General features: G+C 47.9%; 2 protein-coding genes across 2 annotated transcripts in view; one reads left to right on the plus strand and one right to left on the minus strand.

Moving 5' to 3' along the window:
- LOC309808830 (forkhead-associated domain-containing protein 1-like) overlaps positions 1–15,012 on the minus strand; it is a gene marked incomplete at both ends in the record, with an annotated part of 1,104,685 nt that overhangs the window by 848,984 nt on the left and 240,689 nt on the right. The gene's annotated exons all lie outside the window — the stretch shown is intronic.
- Positions 1–15,012, plus strand: part of LOC309808006 (forkhead-associated domain-containing protein 1-like) — a gene marked incomplete at both ends in the record, with an annotated part of 84,571 nt that overhangs the window by 56,744 nt on the left and 12,815 nt on the right. The window contains 6 exons of the mRNA XM_082628015.1: positions 985–1,093; positions 4,996–5,126; positions 7,371–7,460; positions 8,488–8,592; positions 12,337–12,438; positions 14,320–14,443. Coding sequence (XP_082484141.1) covers positions 985–1,093; positions 4,996–5,126; positions 7,371–7,460; positions 8,488–8,592; positions 12,337–12,438; positions 14,320–14,443 — 661 coding nt within the window. The remainder of the gene's footprint in view (positions 1–984; positions 1,094–4,995; positions 5,127–7,370; positions 7,461–8,487; positions 8,593–12,336; positions 12,439–14,319; positions 14,444–15,012) is intronic.

The following is a 15,012-nucleotide window of genomic DNA, read 5'->3' on the forward strand; positions in this document are numbered from 1 at the left end:
GGCCACAACTGTGAGAGGCCCGCATACAGCAAAAAAAAACCAAAATAAACCCAAAACAAAAGAAAGAAAACACCCCGTGGGTAGTCAGAGGAGAGGACCGTCATAGCTCATCCCCCTGTGCCGTGTGCCAGGCATGATCTGAGCACCTGTACACATGTTAACTTATTAAAATACTTCTAACAATCCTATCAGGTTGGGACTACCATCACCCCGCGTGCAGACTGAACAAAAGGAAACAGAATATGGTGTCCTCCTTGTGCTCACAAAGCCCGTTAACTGGCAGAGACAGGACTTGAAGGCCACAGTCCGGCTCCCGAGTCCATGCCATGCTTTACAGCCTCCAACTTCTCACGCTCATTCCTAGAGCCACCTGGGAAGGAGGAACCAGGCAACTAAAGACTGGGTTTGAATCAGACTCCACGTCTGACCAGCCACGTGATCCCGAGCAGGGGGCCTCGCCTCTCTGAGTCTCAACCTGGCTCCCTTGCAAAATGGGCACATTAATGGGAACGTCAGCCTTCAGCAACGCTGTGACGAGTATCAGTGTAGCATGTGTGAACGGGCTCTGTAAACTCTGGAGTGTTCTGTGAGGTATAAACTACCCTCTATTCTCATTAGAGGGAATTCATTTCATAACCTGCTCCCGGCTCTTGAACTTTGCTGTGCATCCAGTCAGTGCTGGATGATCTGGAACCAACAGCTGGTCTATTTATGGATGAAAACCCACAGGTCATAGGAAGACAGCAGCACCGGAGCCCCTGGGTGGCCACAAAGATAAGGTTCGTGTCTTGAGGACCGATGACATGGTGGTCACTGAAGGAACAGGCCCCTCCTGCCCCTTCCACTAGTGACAACGGAAAACCTTGGTTTCCCCAACACCCCGATCCAAGATCAGCCCGACTCTTTGCCCAATGTTGGAGAAGTACCGGCGTGTCCTGCAGGCCTGGCTGGCCCCCTCTGACTGTGTGTTGCCTCCTTCCACAGATCAGTGCCCTACAGCAAGGCTACAACCAGGTGCTGAGCCAGACCCTGGAAATCACCTCCCTGAAGCACGAGGCCGAGAACTTAAGGAGGGACGCCGCAATCACGTCAGGTGAGGCCCTTCTGCATTCAGGCCCCAGAGCTTCTGCCCTCCCGCTGCAGACATCACCAGTCAACCAGCGCACCTGTGCCCGTGACACGGGTGCAGCCTCAGGGATCACCCGTGTCGGTGCATTAGAGTTCTCCCTCAGTGGAGGTTTCTTGCCACCCAGTTCCGAGGGCAGGGCCTGGTAAATATTTGAGAGAATGGTATCTCTTGGCTACAAGGTCTCCTGAGCACTGGCCCCACCAGGGAGAACACAGGTCGCCTTGTGGCTTGGGTGGTTCCACAAAGCAGCCTGAGTGCAAACTAGAGCATGGACAAAATGGGGTCACTCCTTTAAGGCACCCATAGTCTCACCCATTTCAGCCAAGTGCACTTGGGCCCAAAGGAAACCATTTTCTAATTTGATCAGAGGTGGTTCCCTGATAAAGGGCTTGGGTTGGGAGAGGGGCAGCCAACGCACAGCTGTGACTGAGCTTTGATTCCCTGGATTCCTTCATTGCTTCCACATGTTTCTTGAGCTCCTTCTAGGTGTCAGGCCCCGTTCCAGGCTCCGGGGAGGGAGAGCCAAGCAAGACAGTCAGATTCCTGTACTCACAGATTTGGGAGGGGGTGACAGACAATAAAAGTAAACGGATGAATAAACAAGCCCACTTCAGAGAGCAGTGGTGCTGTGGAGAAAATAAACTGTGTGTCGTGGTGGCCAGCGCTTCAAGGGGGGAGGCCAAGGGGGACCAGCTTAGTGGGTGTGCAACCATGGAACTCAGGTGGGACTTGAACCCGTGGGCTGGGACTCGAACCCAGTCAGAACCCACTATCTTTTAATCGAGATCATGCATCTGGTCTCGGGACTTACTAAAGCTCAGGTTCTTTATGTCTCATCGCAGAAAGAATTCAGTGAGAGACAAAGTAAGAAGTGGATTTCTTTAGAGAGAAACACACTCCACAGACAGAGTGTGGGCCATCTCAGAAGGCTAGAGGCCCCCAAATATGGGGCGGTTAGTTTTTATGGGCTGGGTAATTTTATAGGCTAATGAGTGGGAGGATTGGGACAACTCTAATGTTTTGGGGAAGAGGCGGGGATTTCCAGGAATTGGGCCAACACCCACTTTTTTTTTTTTTTTTTTTCTGTACGCGGGCCTCTCGCTGTTGTGGTCTCTCCCGTTGCGGAGCACAGGCTCTGGACACGCAGGCTCAGTGGCCATGGCTCACGGGCCCATCCGCTCCACGGCATGTGGGATCTTCCCGGACCGGGGCACGAACCCATGTCCCCTGCATCGGCAGGCGGACTCTCAACCACCGCGCCACCAGGGAAGCCCCACCACCCACTTTTTGACCTTTATGCTCAGCCTCGGAACAGTCCTGGTGCTGGTGCGTGTGTCATTTTGCTCATGTATTACAATGAGCCTGTAATGGGGCTCCAGTTCCCCTGGAAGTCGAATCTTACGCCCCGTTGGACCTAGCCGATTCTAACCAGTTTATGCTGTATCCTCCACGGCTATGTCCTTCTTTTAGAGAGGACCTGTTTCAGGTGGGCAAGGACAAGCCAAGGGCAAGCGAGGCTGCGTGGAGTGAACAGAGGATTGTGGGGCTGGGCAGGGTCGGGGGGTCTGGGTTTTTATTCCAAGGGTGTTGGGAATCCAGTGGAGTTTTTTAAGCCGAAACTGACATGCCTAGAGACCTGAAGAGGATGGGACCACTCACAGACGAGGGGAGGGAGAGAAGCAGGTGACAGGGAGGAGGCAGTGAGCCTCGGAGGGGCACATCACTCTGAAGGCAGCCAGCGCGTAGCAGGAAACATGCCCACAGCTGTAGAAGCCAGGCACAGCATTGAGTCGCACGTGAATCCCCATCTCTGTATGAATCTGTGCTTTTCTTCTGCCTCACTCTGCAACTTAATCACACCCAGCCCCACCCCCTGCTGCCCCCAGGTCTCTGCTTATTCTCCTCCCTCACTTGGGATGTCCTCAGATATTTTCTGAGCACCTCCCCCAGGCTAGGTGCTGTTCTGGGCACCAGGAATGGAAGGATGAACTCGCTGGTCCTCACCTTCCTCCCGTATGTCGGCCAGTGAAACCTCATCCAAGCATCAAGCCTGTCTCAGATCCCACCTTCTCCGATCAGGGAGTCGGACAGACCTGGGTTGGGATAATGCTTGAGATGGGCTGGACCCACTCAAAGTGTGGCAAGCCCCAGAGGGATTTCCAAGTAACTGAACTGTGTCCTGGAGGCAAAGCTCATTTTTAAAATGAAATTCTGGAGCATTTTGTGCTTTATTTCATAGACATTCTTGATTGAAACCTACCACTAAAACTGGGCCTGATGTTCTTTTAAGAAAAGAACCGTAGGAGATAACCCAATACCACTGCATTTATGCACCCTTCTTCCCACTTTTATTCAAAATGATACTACAATGCAAGAGGGAAGAGATATGGGGAGATATGTATATGCATAACTGATTCACTTGGTTATAAAGCAGAAACTAACACACCATTGTAAAGCAATTATACTCCAATAAAGATGTTTTAAAAAAATGATACTACAGTAATGGAGTAGTTATCTATTGCTGCATAACAAGTTACCCCAAAATGTAATGGATAAAACCCCAACCAATATTTATTATCTCCCCCAGTTTCTGTAGTTCAGGAATTTGAGGGGGGGGTGACTTAGTTCTCATGAGTTGCAGTCAAGATGTCGGCTGGGGCATCAGTCATGTCATCTAAAGCCTCGGGGGGAGGGCCTCCCTGGTGGCGCAGTGGTTGAGAGTCCGCCTGCCGATGCAGGGGATACGGGTTCGTGCCCCGGTCTGGGAGGATCCCATATGCCGCGGAGCGGCTGGGCCCGTGAGCCATGGCCGCTGGGCCTGCGCGTCCGGAGCCTGTGCTCCGCAACGGGAGAGGCCACAACAGTGAGAGGCCCGCATACCGCAAAAAAAAAGAAAAAAAAAAAAAAAATTAAAGCCTCGGGGGGAGCCGGAGGATCCCCCTTCAAAATGGCTGCTCATGTGGCTATTGGCTGGAGGCCTTAGTCCCTCAGCACACATGCTTCTCTCTAGGGCTGTTTGAGTGTCGTCACGACACAGCAGTTGGCTTCCCCCAGAGTGAATGATTGGAGAGAGAGCAAAGAGGAGGCCACAGTGTGTTTTATGACCCAGCCTGAGAGGAAACAGTCCGTCATTTCCAGAGTATCATATTGGTTACCCATGGCAGCCCTATTCAGGGTGGGAGGGGCTACACAAGGCATGAATTCTAGGTGGTAGGGATCATTGGGCCCATTTTGGAAGCTGGCTGCCGAGAAAAATCATAGGCGCCATGGAACAAACATAATTTAGCCACTTTGTGTTCTTGGGACATACCGCATCATTTGACCCTTACAATAACTCTGTGTGGGACAGACAGTGGGAGGTGAAATAGCTTGTCCAAGACCACCAAGCTAATAAGTGGTAGAGAGGGGTCCAAACTCAGAGGACTGAGAAACCAACCACCCACCCCATCAATAGTGTCCAGCAGTTCCCTCTGCCACACGCCCGTCTCCTGGCCTCTGGAGAAGAATTCCTGGACCTTCCCTGTGCTGGGCCTTTGTTCCCCAGGCCCATGGTGTGGCCTCTCCTCCCGGCTTTGCCTGGCCTGTGCCCACAAGGGGCCCCCAAAGGCTTCTCCTCTCGCTGGTGCTGACTGCCCCTTATTCTCACTGAAGCCTCAAACCCTGTTCCGTGGACTTTGCTCTCATTCCCTTTCCTGCTCTGGGACCCTTGCAAAAAGCCCCCCAGTTCTAGGCGGGCACCGGTGGTGGCCCGGGTTTTGAACGTCTTGTCCGAACGTTGGCTGAGAGCCATGGTGTTGCCAAGAATCCTTCTTGCCTCTTTGACCTCCATGAGTCTTTTGTTTTGGTTTGGTTTGGTTCTTTTACAGAGATGGTGTCATCTTTGCAAAGAGACGTGTTAGTAAAGGATGGTCAAGTTCAACAACTACAACAGGAGGTGAATCAACTGAAAAGTGAGAACAAAGAAAAGGATCACCAGCTCGAAGCCCTCAGCTCCAGAGTGAGTGTCGGGTCATCAGCAAATTGTAGCTGCGAAAAGCAGACACAGTGGAGTCACATGACACACGGTGGTGAGATGAGGCCAGTGCCCAAGGACACAGGGAGGGTAGCTGCTGGGCAGGTGGCCAACTTCTCTGAAGCCTTTCAAAGGACAGCGTGTATGTGGCTCAGAAGAAGCATAATAGATTTTCAAATCCAGCAAACATTTTCTAACCCCTATTATAAATGAGTTTGTTTAATCCCAGCAACAAACACACCTATGAGCATATACTGCCAGTACAAAGTTTAACATTAAACAGAATACGATCTCTCTGTGAGCAAGGATGACCACACGGCTGCATCGTGGTCCCAGCACCGCTGGTTCTCATAACTGTCTTCACAGCAGAACGTCTGAAGATCCAGATGCAAACACGCAGACGCTCATTTCTTCCTTAGACTTTAGTGTGTGGAATGTCTCTATGGAAGATGAACGTGGTAGGCAAGCAAAGAGCTTTTTACATGTAACTTTGACTATTTGCAAATCTTGCCTTCAATGCTAACTTTAGAATCCTGACTCTATAGGATAAGATTTCTCAGTATTTGCATGATGTGCCTGTTTCTGTGAGTCAAGGTAAAACCTCAAAGCTTTCATCTCAGGTGGCAAGTCAGAGATTCCCAGAGGCTACCCGATAGCTAGGTCTGCATGGGGGTGGGGTCAGAACAGATCTTGAGGTTCCAAGGAAAAGGCACAGTAAGTAATACCTGGTACGTAGTACCATACCCAGTTTGGAGCTGGTGAAAGGCACTGCACGAGCTTTGGGATCAGACAGACCAGGGTCCCATCCCAGAGCTTTCTTTTATTGTAACTTATTTGGCCTCCATTTCCCCAACTGTGAAATGGGGATGACAAAATCGTTTTCTGAGAAGTGGGAGGCTGGTTTTCGTTGTGCTCTTCTGCCTCTGCCCCGGGTCAGCTGCCTGGCCAAGCCCTCTGCATTCGTTTCTCCCAAGCAGGGTGACTTCCCAGGCATGTGCTATAGCTGTTTAATGTGGTGTGTGTGTGTGTGTGTGTGTGTGTGTGTTGGGGACGGGAAGGGGATGCAGAGCTGGTGCTAAGTACAAGGAATCTGCAAAGACAGCACCTGCTTGGCTCTTCTACCTCCTGAAGTGCATTTGGATGATTTATGTCCCCGTTTCCCCTTCCTCGTTGACCTTGGAATGAGGTCCCTTCTCCTCTAGACTGTGCTGGCCAATAGCACAAGGGCTCGTCATCACCAAGGGTACTGCTCTTGTGAACATTTGAGATGCCTTTTTTTTAATGACATACATCATGTGTGTTAATTTTAGAAAAATAAGTAGATGACATTGAGAAGAAAAAATAAAAAGAGAGGAGAGGAAATGCTACCTTCAGAAATAAGTGTTAATATTTTCATGTATGTTCTTCCAGTCTTATTTCTATATATTGCCTAGAAATCAATCAATCAATCATTTTATAGTTAATTTATACTATGCACATTTTTAAAATTTTTAAATGCTTACTATTTTCCCGTGCTAATAAATCAACGCTCTTATCATTCGTCTTAAAAGCTACATACTTTCTCCTGGATGTACCCAGTGTTATAAAGTGGTCTGCTGTTATAAACAACACTTGGGTTGTTTCCTCTTTTTTTTTTTTCTTCCACTGTTACTGACAATTCTGTGAAGAGCATCCTTGAAACTACAGATTTACTTATTTCTCCAGTCATTGTCCTTAAGGTACATTCCTAAAGTGGGAATTGCTGGGTCAAAAGAAGGCACATCCATCCTTATGCCCTTAATGCCTGTTGCCAAGCCGCCCTCGGGCAAGACAGCTCCGTTTACCCCTCCACACCAGTCGGGGCAGTTGTTTCTTTGAGATGCAACCTGCACAATAGCCCTAAGATGGACCTGAGCTCACTGGCTCAGCCCCCTCCGCCCTCACTGGTCACAGCGTGAAAACATCCCAATTCCTGCACCCTAAGTCCCCAGACTCTACAAAGCTGGATTTCCCCTGCAGTGAAGTTTGCTGGCTTTTGAAGAGGAACTTAGATGCTCTATTCCTCAGAACTCAGGAGAGGGGTGAACTGGGAACGACTGCAGGATCCCATGCTCCCATCACACAAATGGTCTCGCCTCTCAGAATTCAGAGGTGTGATTGGGTTATACAACAGGAAACACTCCTGGGCATGAACACAGGTACTTGGGACCCCCAGCCAAGCCCCCGTGGCCTTGTCCTTTTTCTCCACAGTGCTCAGTGCTGAAAGAAGAGTTACAGAAGGAAGATGCCCAGAAGGAGAAGTGGGAAGCCCAAGAGAAAGAGTTAAAACTCTGCAAAACCGTGCGTTGAACCTCCTGACCCCTAGGTGTCCACTGAAAGCCTAGATTGTGGCCTTGAGGGTTTTGGAGGGGTTCCTTGGCCCATTAGCTAGCACAAGCTCTGGGGCTTTCTGGGTGTTTGTCTGTTAATGTAGTCTCCTAATTCTTTGATTTGCTGGCCTCAAAGAGATGGGTGAAAAGACCATGGAAAACACACTCTCCCCAGATTTTCTGGGCAGTTGGCTCAAGGCCCCTCATCAGGTTTCCCCTGGGGAAAGGGACGGGAGGTGGCCACCGTATGCTGCTAGAAATTCACCGTGGTCCCTACCCCTGGACTTGTGATGCCCAGACTTTCATGATCCACTGTCACAAGTTTTATCACAGCCCTGAGCACTGTTATTAACACAACTCTTCTTGAAGTATTTTTACTTAAATACATTCAATTTTACAACAATTCATAAAAACAAAATAAAAAGCAAATGTATCACTGGCCTTGTATGGAAGGTGAACATAAAAATGAATACAATGAAAAGATGACCACTCAATGTAAATGTTCACCCCCTGTACCGGCCCGAACCCTCGTGCACATCACCAGGCATACGTTTTCCATCCGTTGGGAAGGACGGTGCCTGGGACGGGAGCAGGAGACATGTGTTCTTCTCTCTGTCAGGAGCACACTTCTCTGCCTCAAATGAGAAAAAAGAAAAATGTCATTGTTCTTTTCTTCCAAACTGTGCCCATTGTGTCTTCCAAACAGCCCTTATTTAGATTGAACTCAAAAATGTGCCCCAAGGAAAGAGACTCTAATGAGTGGATAGGTATCTTGTACTGTTTAATCCAGGATCCATGCTGATCTTCAAAAGAAACTCAAATTTTCCCTCACCCAGCCCTTTCATTGCATCCGTTGAAAGAAAGTCTACTTTGCCTCAAATACGTGGAATTGTCCCCCAAGGGAAGGAGTTAAGCGAATCCCAGACTAGGTTTCTGCCTTAATGAACCGGATGAAATGAGTTGTGAAGTTGACTTCCCTGTTGTTGGAACTCTTTCAGCAAATCCATGACATGGAAAAAGAAATGAGGAAGCTCAGGGTGGAGCTGAAAAGGAGCAGTACCGAGCAGAGCCTGATCTCTATGACGCTGTGGGAAAAGAGCAAGGTATGGCAGGGACAGGTCGGCCTGGGAACCACTCTGGGGCCAGCACTCCACCTGCATCATCTCTGTTCATCCTCACAATGACCCCATGCGGTCTATACTGGTATTAACCCCACTTTACAGTCGGGAAAACTGGGGCTCACAGAGGTGAAGGAAGTTATCCAAGTTCACTTGCATAAAGTAGTTGTGGCAGAACTTGAATCCAGGTCTGCCTGACTCCAAAGCTCCTGTGTGTAACCACAACCCTAGACTGCCTTCAGATCTTAATTGTGAAATTATCTAAGAAAGAATTGATCCATTAAATCAAGTTTGCCAATGATGTTGATCCAACTTAAATTCTCATATTGATTTTTTTTTGTCTTTTTGTTCCATCATTGAGAATGTTTTTAAAAATCTCAACATGTTTGTCATTTGTGTGTTTCTTCTTTTAATATGAACGATTTTTGCTTTATATATTTTGAGGCTGTGTTACTAGGTGCATATAAATTTAGAATCCTAATACTTCCTGTAGAGCAAAACTTTAGATCATCATGAAATATCCCTTTTCATCTCTAGTAGTGTTTCTCCCTTAATGTCTCCTTTGTCATTTAGCTTCACCACTGGCTTTCTGTTGGTTAGAGTTTTCATACCATATCTTTTTCATATGTTCTCTGTCAATTTTTGTCTTAAGGTTTAGACATATGCCTTCAGATAGCGTATCATTTTTACAAAATCCAGTTTGACAATCTTTGACTTTTAGTCCATTTATATTATGTAATTACTCGTGTACTGGGATTTAAATCTACCTTCTTGCTCAATACCAGATGTACCATCTGTGGTATGTTCCTTTTTCTCTCCTTTCTTGCCTCCTTCTGAGTGGATGGTTTTCTCTTATTCCACTTTCCCCCTCTATTAGCTTGGAAATATTTCACTTTTTTACTATTCTCTTAGTAATAGTAAGACAATAGCATTCATCCTTGACTCACCAAAATCACACATTAATTAAGTTTTTCACTCTTCTACTATTCTCTTAGTAGTCATCCTGAAGACTACAATATGCATTCTTTTTTTTTTTTTTTTTTTTTTGCGGTACGCGGGCCTCTCACTGTTGTGGCCTCTCCCGTAGTGGAGCACAGGCTCCGGATGCACAGGCTCAGCGGCCATGGCTCACGGGCCCAGCCGCTCCGTGGCATGTGGGATCCTTCCGGACCGGAACACGAACCCATGTCCCCTGCATCGGCAGGCGGACTCTCCACCACTGCACCACCAGGGAAGCCCTGCATTCTTAACTTACCAAGAGGCAATAGTAGTTGATAATGATGCCCTTCTCCTTGACAGTGCAATGAGTTTCAAACACCTTAACTTCACTTACCCCCTCCAGATTTATAAGCCATTGCTGTAATTTTCTAAACTTCTCTTGATACTTAAAACCCCACAAGACATTATTAGTGTTTTTCTATAGTCAGTATCATATCCACACATTACCCTTACTGTTGCTTGTCTTTTCTGCATCTCTGATCACCCACCTGGGTTCATTTTTCTTGTGTCTGAAGAATACCCTTTAATGTTTTCCCTCATTGTGGCTCTGCTGATGACAAATTCTCAAATGTGCCTGTGTGTCTGTCTGGAGATGTATATTTAACCTTCACTCTTAAAACACATTTGACTGCGTATTGAATTCTACAATGGCAATTCTTTTCTTTCAGCACATTAGATACAGCATTAGATATGTCACTATTGTCTTGTGGCTCCTATTATTTCTATTTAGAAGTCATCTGTAAGCCTAACTGTTGTACCTTTGCATAATCTGTCTTTTTCTCCGGTTGCTTTTAAGATTGTCTTTTCCCTTGATTTCCAGCAGTTTTATTATGGTTTATCTAGGTGTGGATTCAGTTTTATTTACCTCGTTGAGTTCGTAGGGGCTTCTTGAATCCCTGGCTTGGTGTTTTGCCTTAGTTCAGGTGCTTGGGCTCTGTACCACACAGGCAGTGGGGAGCTACTAAGGCTTCTGAACAAGTGACTGATGCAATGACATTCGTGGACAGTAATCAGGGTGAAAATGGTAGTTACAATTTCTCACGTACTAGGAGTTACCTTGAACATTTCATCTCTTCATCTTCACAACAGCGCTGTGATCTAGAAATCATCCTCTCCATTTTACAGATGAGAAAGTCAAGGCTACTAGTTACTAGTAAAGTAACTAGCCCAATGGCACAGTCGGTTTTGTCTGACTCCAGGTTCGTCTGACTTCAGTGACCCTGGCGTAGCAAACAGCCACATGCTACTGTTTACACTGAAATTAATGAAAATTAACTAAAATTTTTAGTTCAGTTCCTCCATCACACCATCCCCATTTCGAGTGCTCGATCCCCAGATGTGCCTGGTGGCTGCCATATTAGACAACACAGCCTCGCTCAGAGTACCTGTATCATTGCAGAAAGTTCTGTTGGACAGAGCTGCCTTACAGCTGGGTAACTCTCACAGTACCGTTAAGATTGCACTGGAAGAATCTAAACTCGAGGCGAGGAGGCCACTTGTCACAGTCCAGCTTGCATGTGAGAGGGGTTGGAGGACAGGCGTGAGACCCCCGAGTGTGAGAGAGGGAGCAGGGCGGCTGTTGAAGGTGACTCTGAGGCTTGGGGACGGGAACGGGGGCTGTTCATGCAGAGCACAGATAAGGGCAGAGTCCAAGGCTGGACTTGGCTTTTGCAGCATATGAAAAAGGCTGCTGACATAAAAGTCAGAGCATGTTTAGACCTGGGAGAAAACTAAGGCCCAGAGAGCTTAGATGACTTTTCCAAGGTAACGGAGCTGGGTAGAGGCTCTTCCACTGGACCACACTACTCAGAAGAAAGCTCTTAAGGGCTTTTCTGGGTCTTTTATTACATCCCTGTGATCCCCCTCTTCAGATCCCTAAAAACACAGCCTGTGAATTTGTTTCAGCACAAAAACTTTCCATTTATTTACGAGAGTTTGCCTCATTTCCTGTTAGTGCCAGGGCCCAGGGCTCAGCAGGTGCATCCAAGAACTGAGCAGCTGCGAGGCCTACACTGGCCAGCCAAGGGTAGCGTGGAGCACGCCCAAGCTTACCGTGTGTTGACTGTTACCCAAGCAAGGGGGGAAAAGTAGGCAAGCTTCTCCACTTTAAAGGCCTTCCTTGGCAGGCTGCAATTCTTAATAGACATTGCTTTGGCAAGCCTCCAGAGCGGTTACCACCAGTGAGTGTGCTCAAAGTGGTAACGACAAACAGTTATGATAATAAACCCAATCATAACATTTCCAAGTACCCATCACGAGTTATTAGAACGAGACTGTACGGCGGACATTCCCGTCCACCTTTCATAGGTTACAACAGTACTTAACACACTCACAGAGCCCTTAAGCACTATTCCAAACATCGAATCCCCACAATAACTCTATGCAGTGATACTAGTATCATCATCCCCATTGGACGGATGAGGACACTGAGTCACGGAGCAGTGAAGTAACTTTCCGAGTGTCGTACGGCTGGTTAGGGACCGAGCTGGGATGGGAGTGTGCGGTAGAACATACTTGAGGCCCGGGTGCAGAGCTCGGCCCTTTCCCATAGGGGGCAACTCCCTGTGAGTTTGCCTCCACCCTGTGCATGCCTGTGACCCCTGCTGCTGGGCTGCAGCTGTCCCTACCCCTCAGGGACTCCCCCACTGCCATTAGCCCCCCTAGAAGAGTTTCCCCAGAGGGCATGATGATCACATTAGCAGCAAGCCCTCGGTTTCATCATCCTTTCAGGTTGAAGAGAAGCTTCGGCAGGATTCCAGAAGGAAATTGCTTCAGCTGAAAGAAATGAGGAACAGAGCAAACCTCATTAAAGCCAATTTGGAAAGGGCAGTAGGTCAGGTAGGCGTGCTGCAGAGCCCCTTCACGGGCCCATGCTCTCCACGGAATCCCGCACCCAAGCGGCCGGCAGGGATGAATGAGGAGGAAGACGGCCTGCCTTAGTTCACCCACTTATTTTCTATACGAAGAAGTGTCTAGAAAGAACTAGAGCTGAGATTCTATCTAGATCTAGAGTCTGAGCTTTTAACCACGATGCTCTACTACTTCGCTATTAGTTACTAAGCTAAGCATCATTTTTCTGTGTTTTGAAGAAAGTTTCGTGAACCTTTGTCCCGCCCCCAAAGGTAGTGGAAATGACTCCTGCGTTAGTCCTGTCCCCCATCAGCTGCAGTTCCCCTTCCCCTCATTTCAGATGAAGATCAACAGTTCTCGGGAAACTCAGCAGTATTTGCTGCAAGAAGAGTTACAGCAGCATCTGGCAGAGAAGGAGAAGCTGACCGAGGAAAGACCGCAGCAAGAGGAGAAGCTGAAAGCCAGAGTCAAGCGGCTAATGGCAGAGGAATCGGTAAGGTGGTCCCCGTCCTTCTCTTTACTACTGGAAACTGATGAAATGGGCTTTCCTATGAGAAACAGAGGGCATGTACTTAGATGGAGGAATCTCAGCAACTCCTTGTTGGGAACTAAATTAATTAAAGAGGGTGAATGATGTAGGAGGAATTAACATGAAGCTTGAATCCTAAAACTCAGAGATCAACTTGAAGATCAACTTGAAGAGGCAAGGTTATTGAAATGTCTAGAAATGGTACTTTGTTTATATACCGCAGCTGATTTTATTGATACAAATCCCAGTCGTTACTGCGGCTCCTGGTTTGTGTCTAAGTGTGTGCAAGACCAACCAATAGTATTTCAGTCTTTCTCTTCATGCATATCAGGGGAAACACATGGCCAAAACTGCTACTTACTTTTCCAGAAACCAGCCAATTAGAGGATACTTTACAGTGGCACCTCTCAACTCAAAGGTGTCCACGGATCATATGGGGATGTTGTTGAAATGCAGATTCTGACTCAGCAGGTCTCGGGTGGGGGGAGCCTGGGATTCTGCATTTCTGAACAGCTCCCAGCTGGTACCGATAGCACAGCTCTGCAGACTACATTTTCAGCCACAAAGTCTGAGAAGAAGGTTTTCCCCAAGTTGGCCGATAAGAACCACCTGGGGCTTCCCTGGTGGCGCAGTGCGTTGAGAGTCTGCCTGCCGATGCAGGGGACACCGGTTCATGCCTCGGTCCGGGAGGATCCCACATGCCGCGGAGCAGCTGGGCCCGTGAGCCATGGCCACTGAGCCTGCGTGTCCGGAGCCTGTGCTCCGCAACCGGAGAGGCCACAAGAGTGAGAGGCCCACGTAACGCAGAAAAAAAATAAATAAATAAAAGCCCCTCCAGGGACTTCCCTGGTGTTCCAGTTATTAAGACTCTGTGCTTCCGCTGCAGGGGGCGCGGTTTCGATCCCCGGTCAGGGAACTAAGATCCCGCATGCCGCATGGTGCAGGCAAAAAAAAAAAGCCCCTCCAGGAGCAAATTTGATGTGATTGTTCAGAGATGAGACCAGAATGACAACAAGTGGAAACCCAAGCTTAGAAGAACATTAGAAGAAAAAAAGAAATAAAACATGGGGAGGGAACATAGGGGGGATCTCTTATTTATAATGATGCTAAGTAGGTAGGAAAGTTGGAAATCTTCCTAGATGTGACTTTGTATTCGAAATGAAATTTTTAAATTCCTTCGCTGCTGAAGCCCTGTAATGATATTTTCCAAGGTACTAAGTAAGTGACAGGGTTTCTGCTAATCCATGATTTGTTCATGTTTCTTCAAATACAAGAGAGTGAGATTGTGATCACTGATAAAGCTGCTGTCCTCACCATTCTGGCCACAGGAGCAGTCCTTCAGTGATCTAGGAGCCAAGTGCAAAGGGTCCCGACATGAGGAAGTCATTCAGTGTCAGAAAAAGGCCTTATCTGAGCTTCGTGCGCGAATTAAAGAACTTGAGAAGGCCAGCTTGTCAAGTAAGTTTCCTCCTGCTTAGTCATCCCTCTGTGCTGAGAACCATGGGCCCCAGACTTGAGGGTTCACTTTAGGGACTAACCAATTTGCCAGGACCACCATCTTCTATCCCCATCATTTCATAACTAAAAAAACATAGTTATAAAAAAAAGATGGGCAGGAAAAAAAATAGATGTGTAGGCATGAGCTCAGAGTCAAGAGCAGGCCTTGATATTAAATAAACAGGATTTCATGAAAAACTCAGAACCTTGTCCTTCTTTTTCTTATTTCACTGTGGCCCAGTGGAAACTTTTCATACACGCATGCTGTGCAAGGACCAACCTTGGGGAACTTCCCAGGATAAATACCCTGTTTAGAGGGAATAGGGCTTTCAAGAAACCAAGCTTGCTGCTGGGTGGAGCCCTGGGCTAGGACACAGAAGCCTGGGTTCAAGTCCATCCTCACACCTGTGGCCGAAGGTTCCCCCTCAGTGCCCCCGCCCTGGGAGGCTGCAGCCTCATATGAGCTGTGTGGCCTTGGACAAGTCATTTCACCTCTCTGGGCCTCGATGCCTCACCTGCCAAGGGAGGAT

This window comes from Mesoplodon mirus (genome assembly GCF_964341445.2).
Source record: "Mesoplodon mirus genome assembly, chromosome: 7".
In the NCBI taxonomy this organism is placed as follows: domain Eukaryota; kingdom Metazoa; phylum Chordata; class Mammalia; order Artiodactyla; family Ziphiidae; genus Mesoplodon; species Mesoplodon mirus.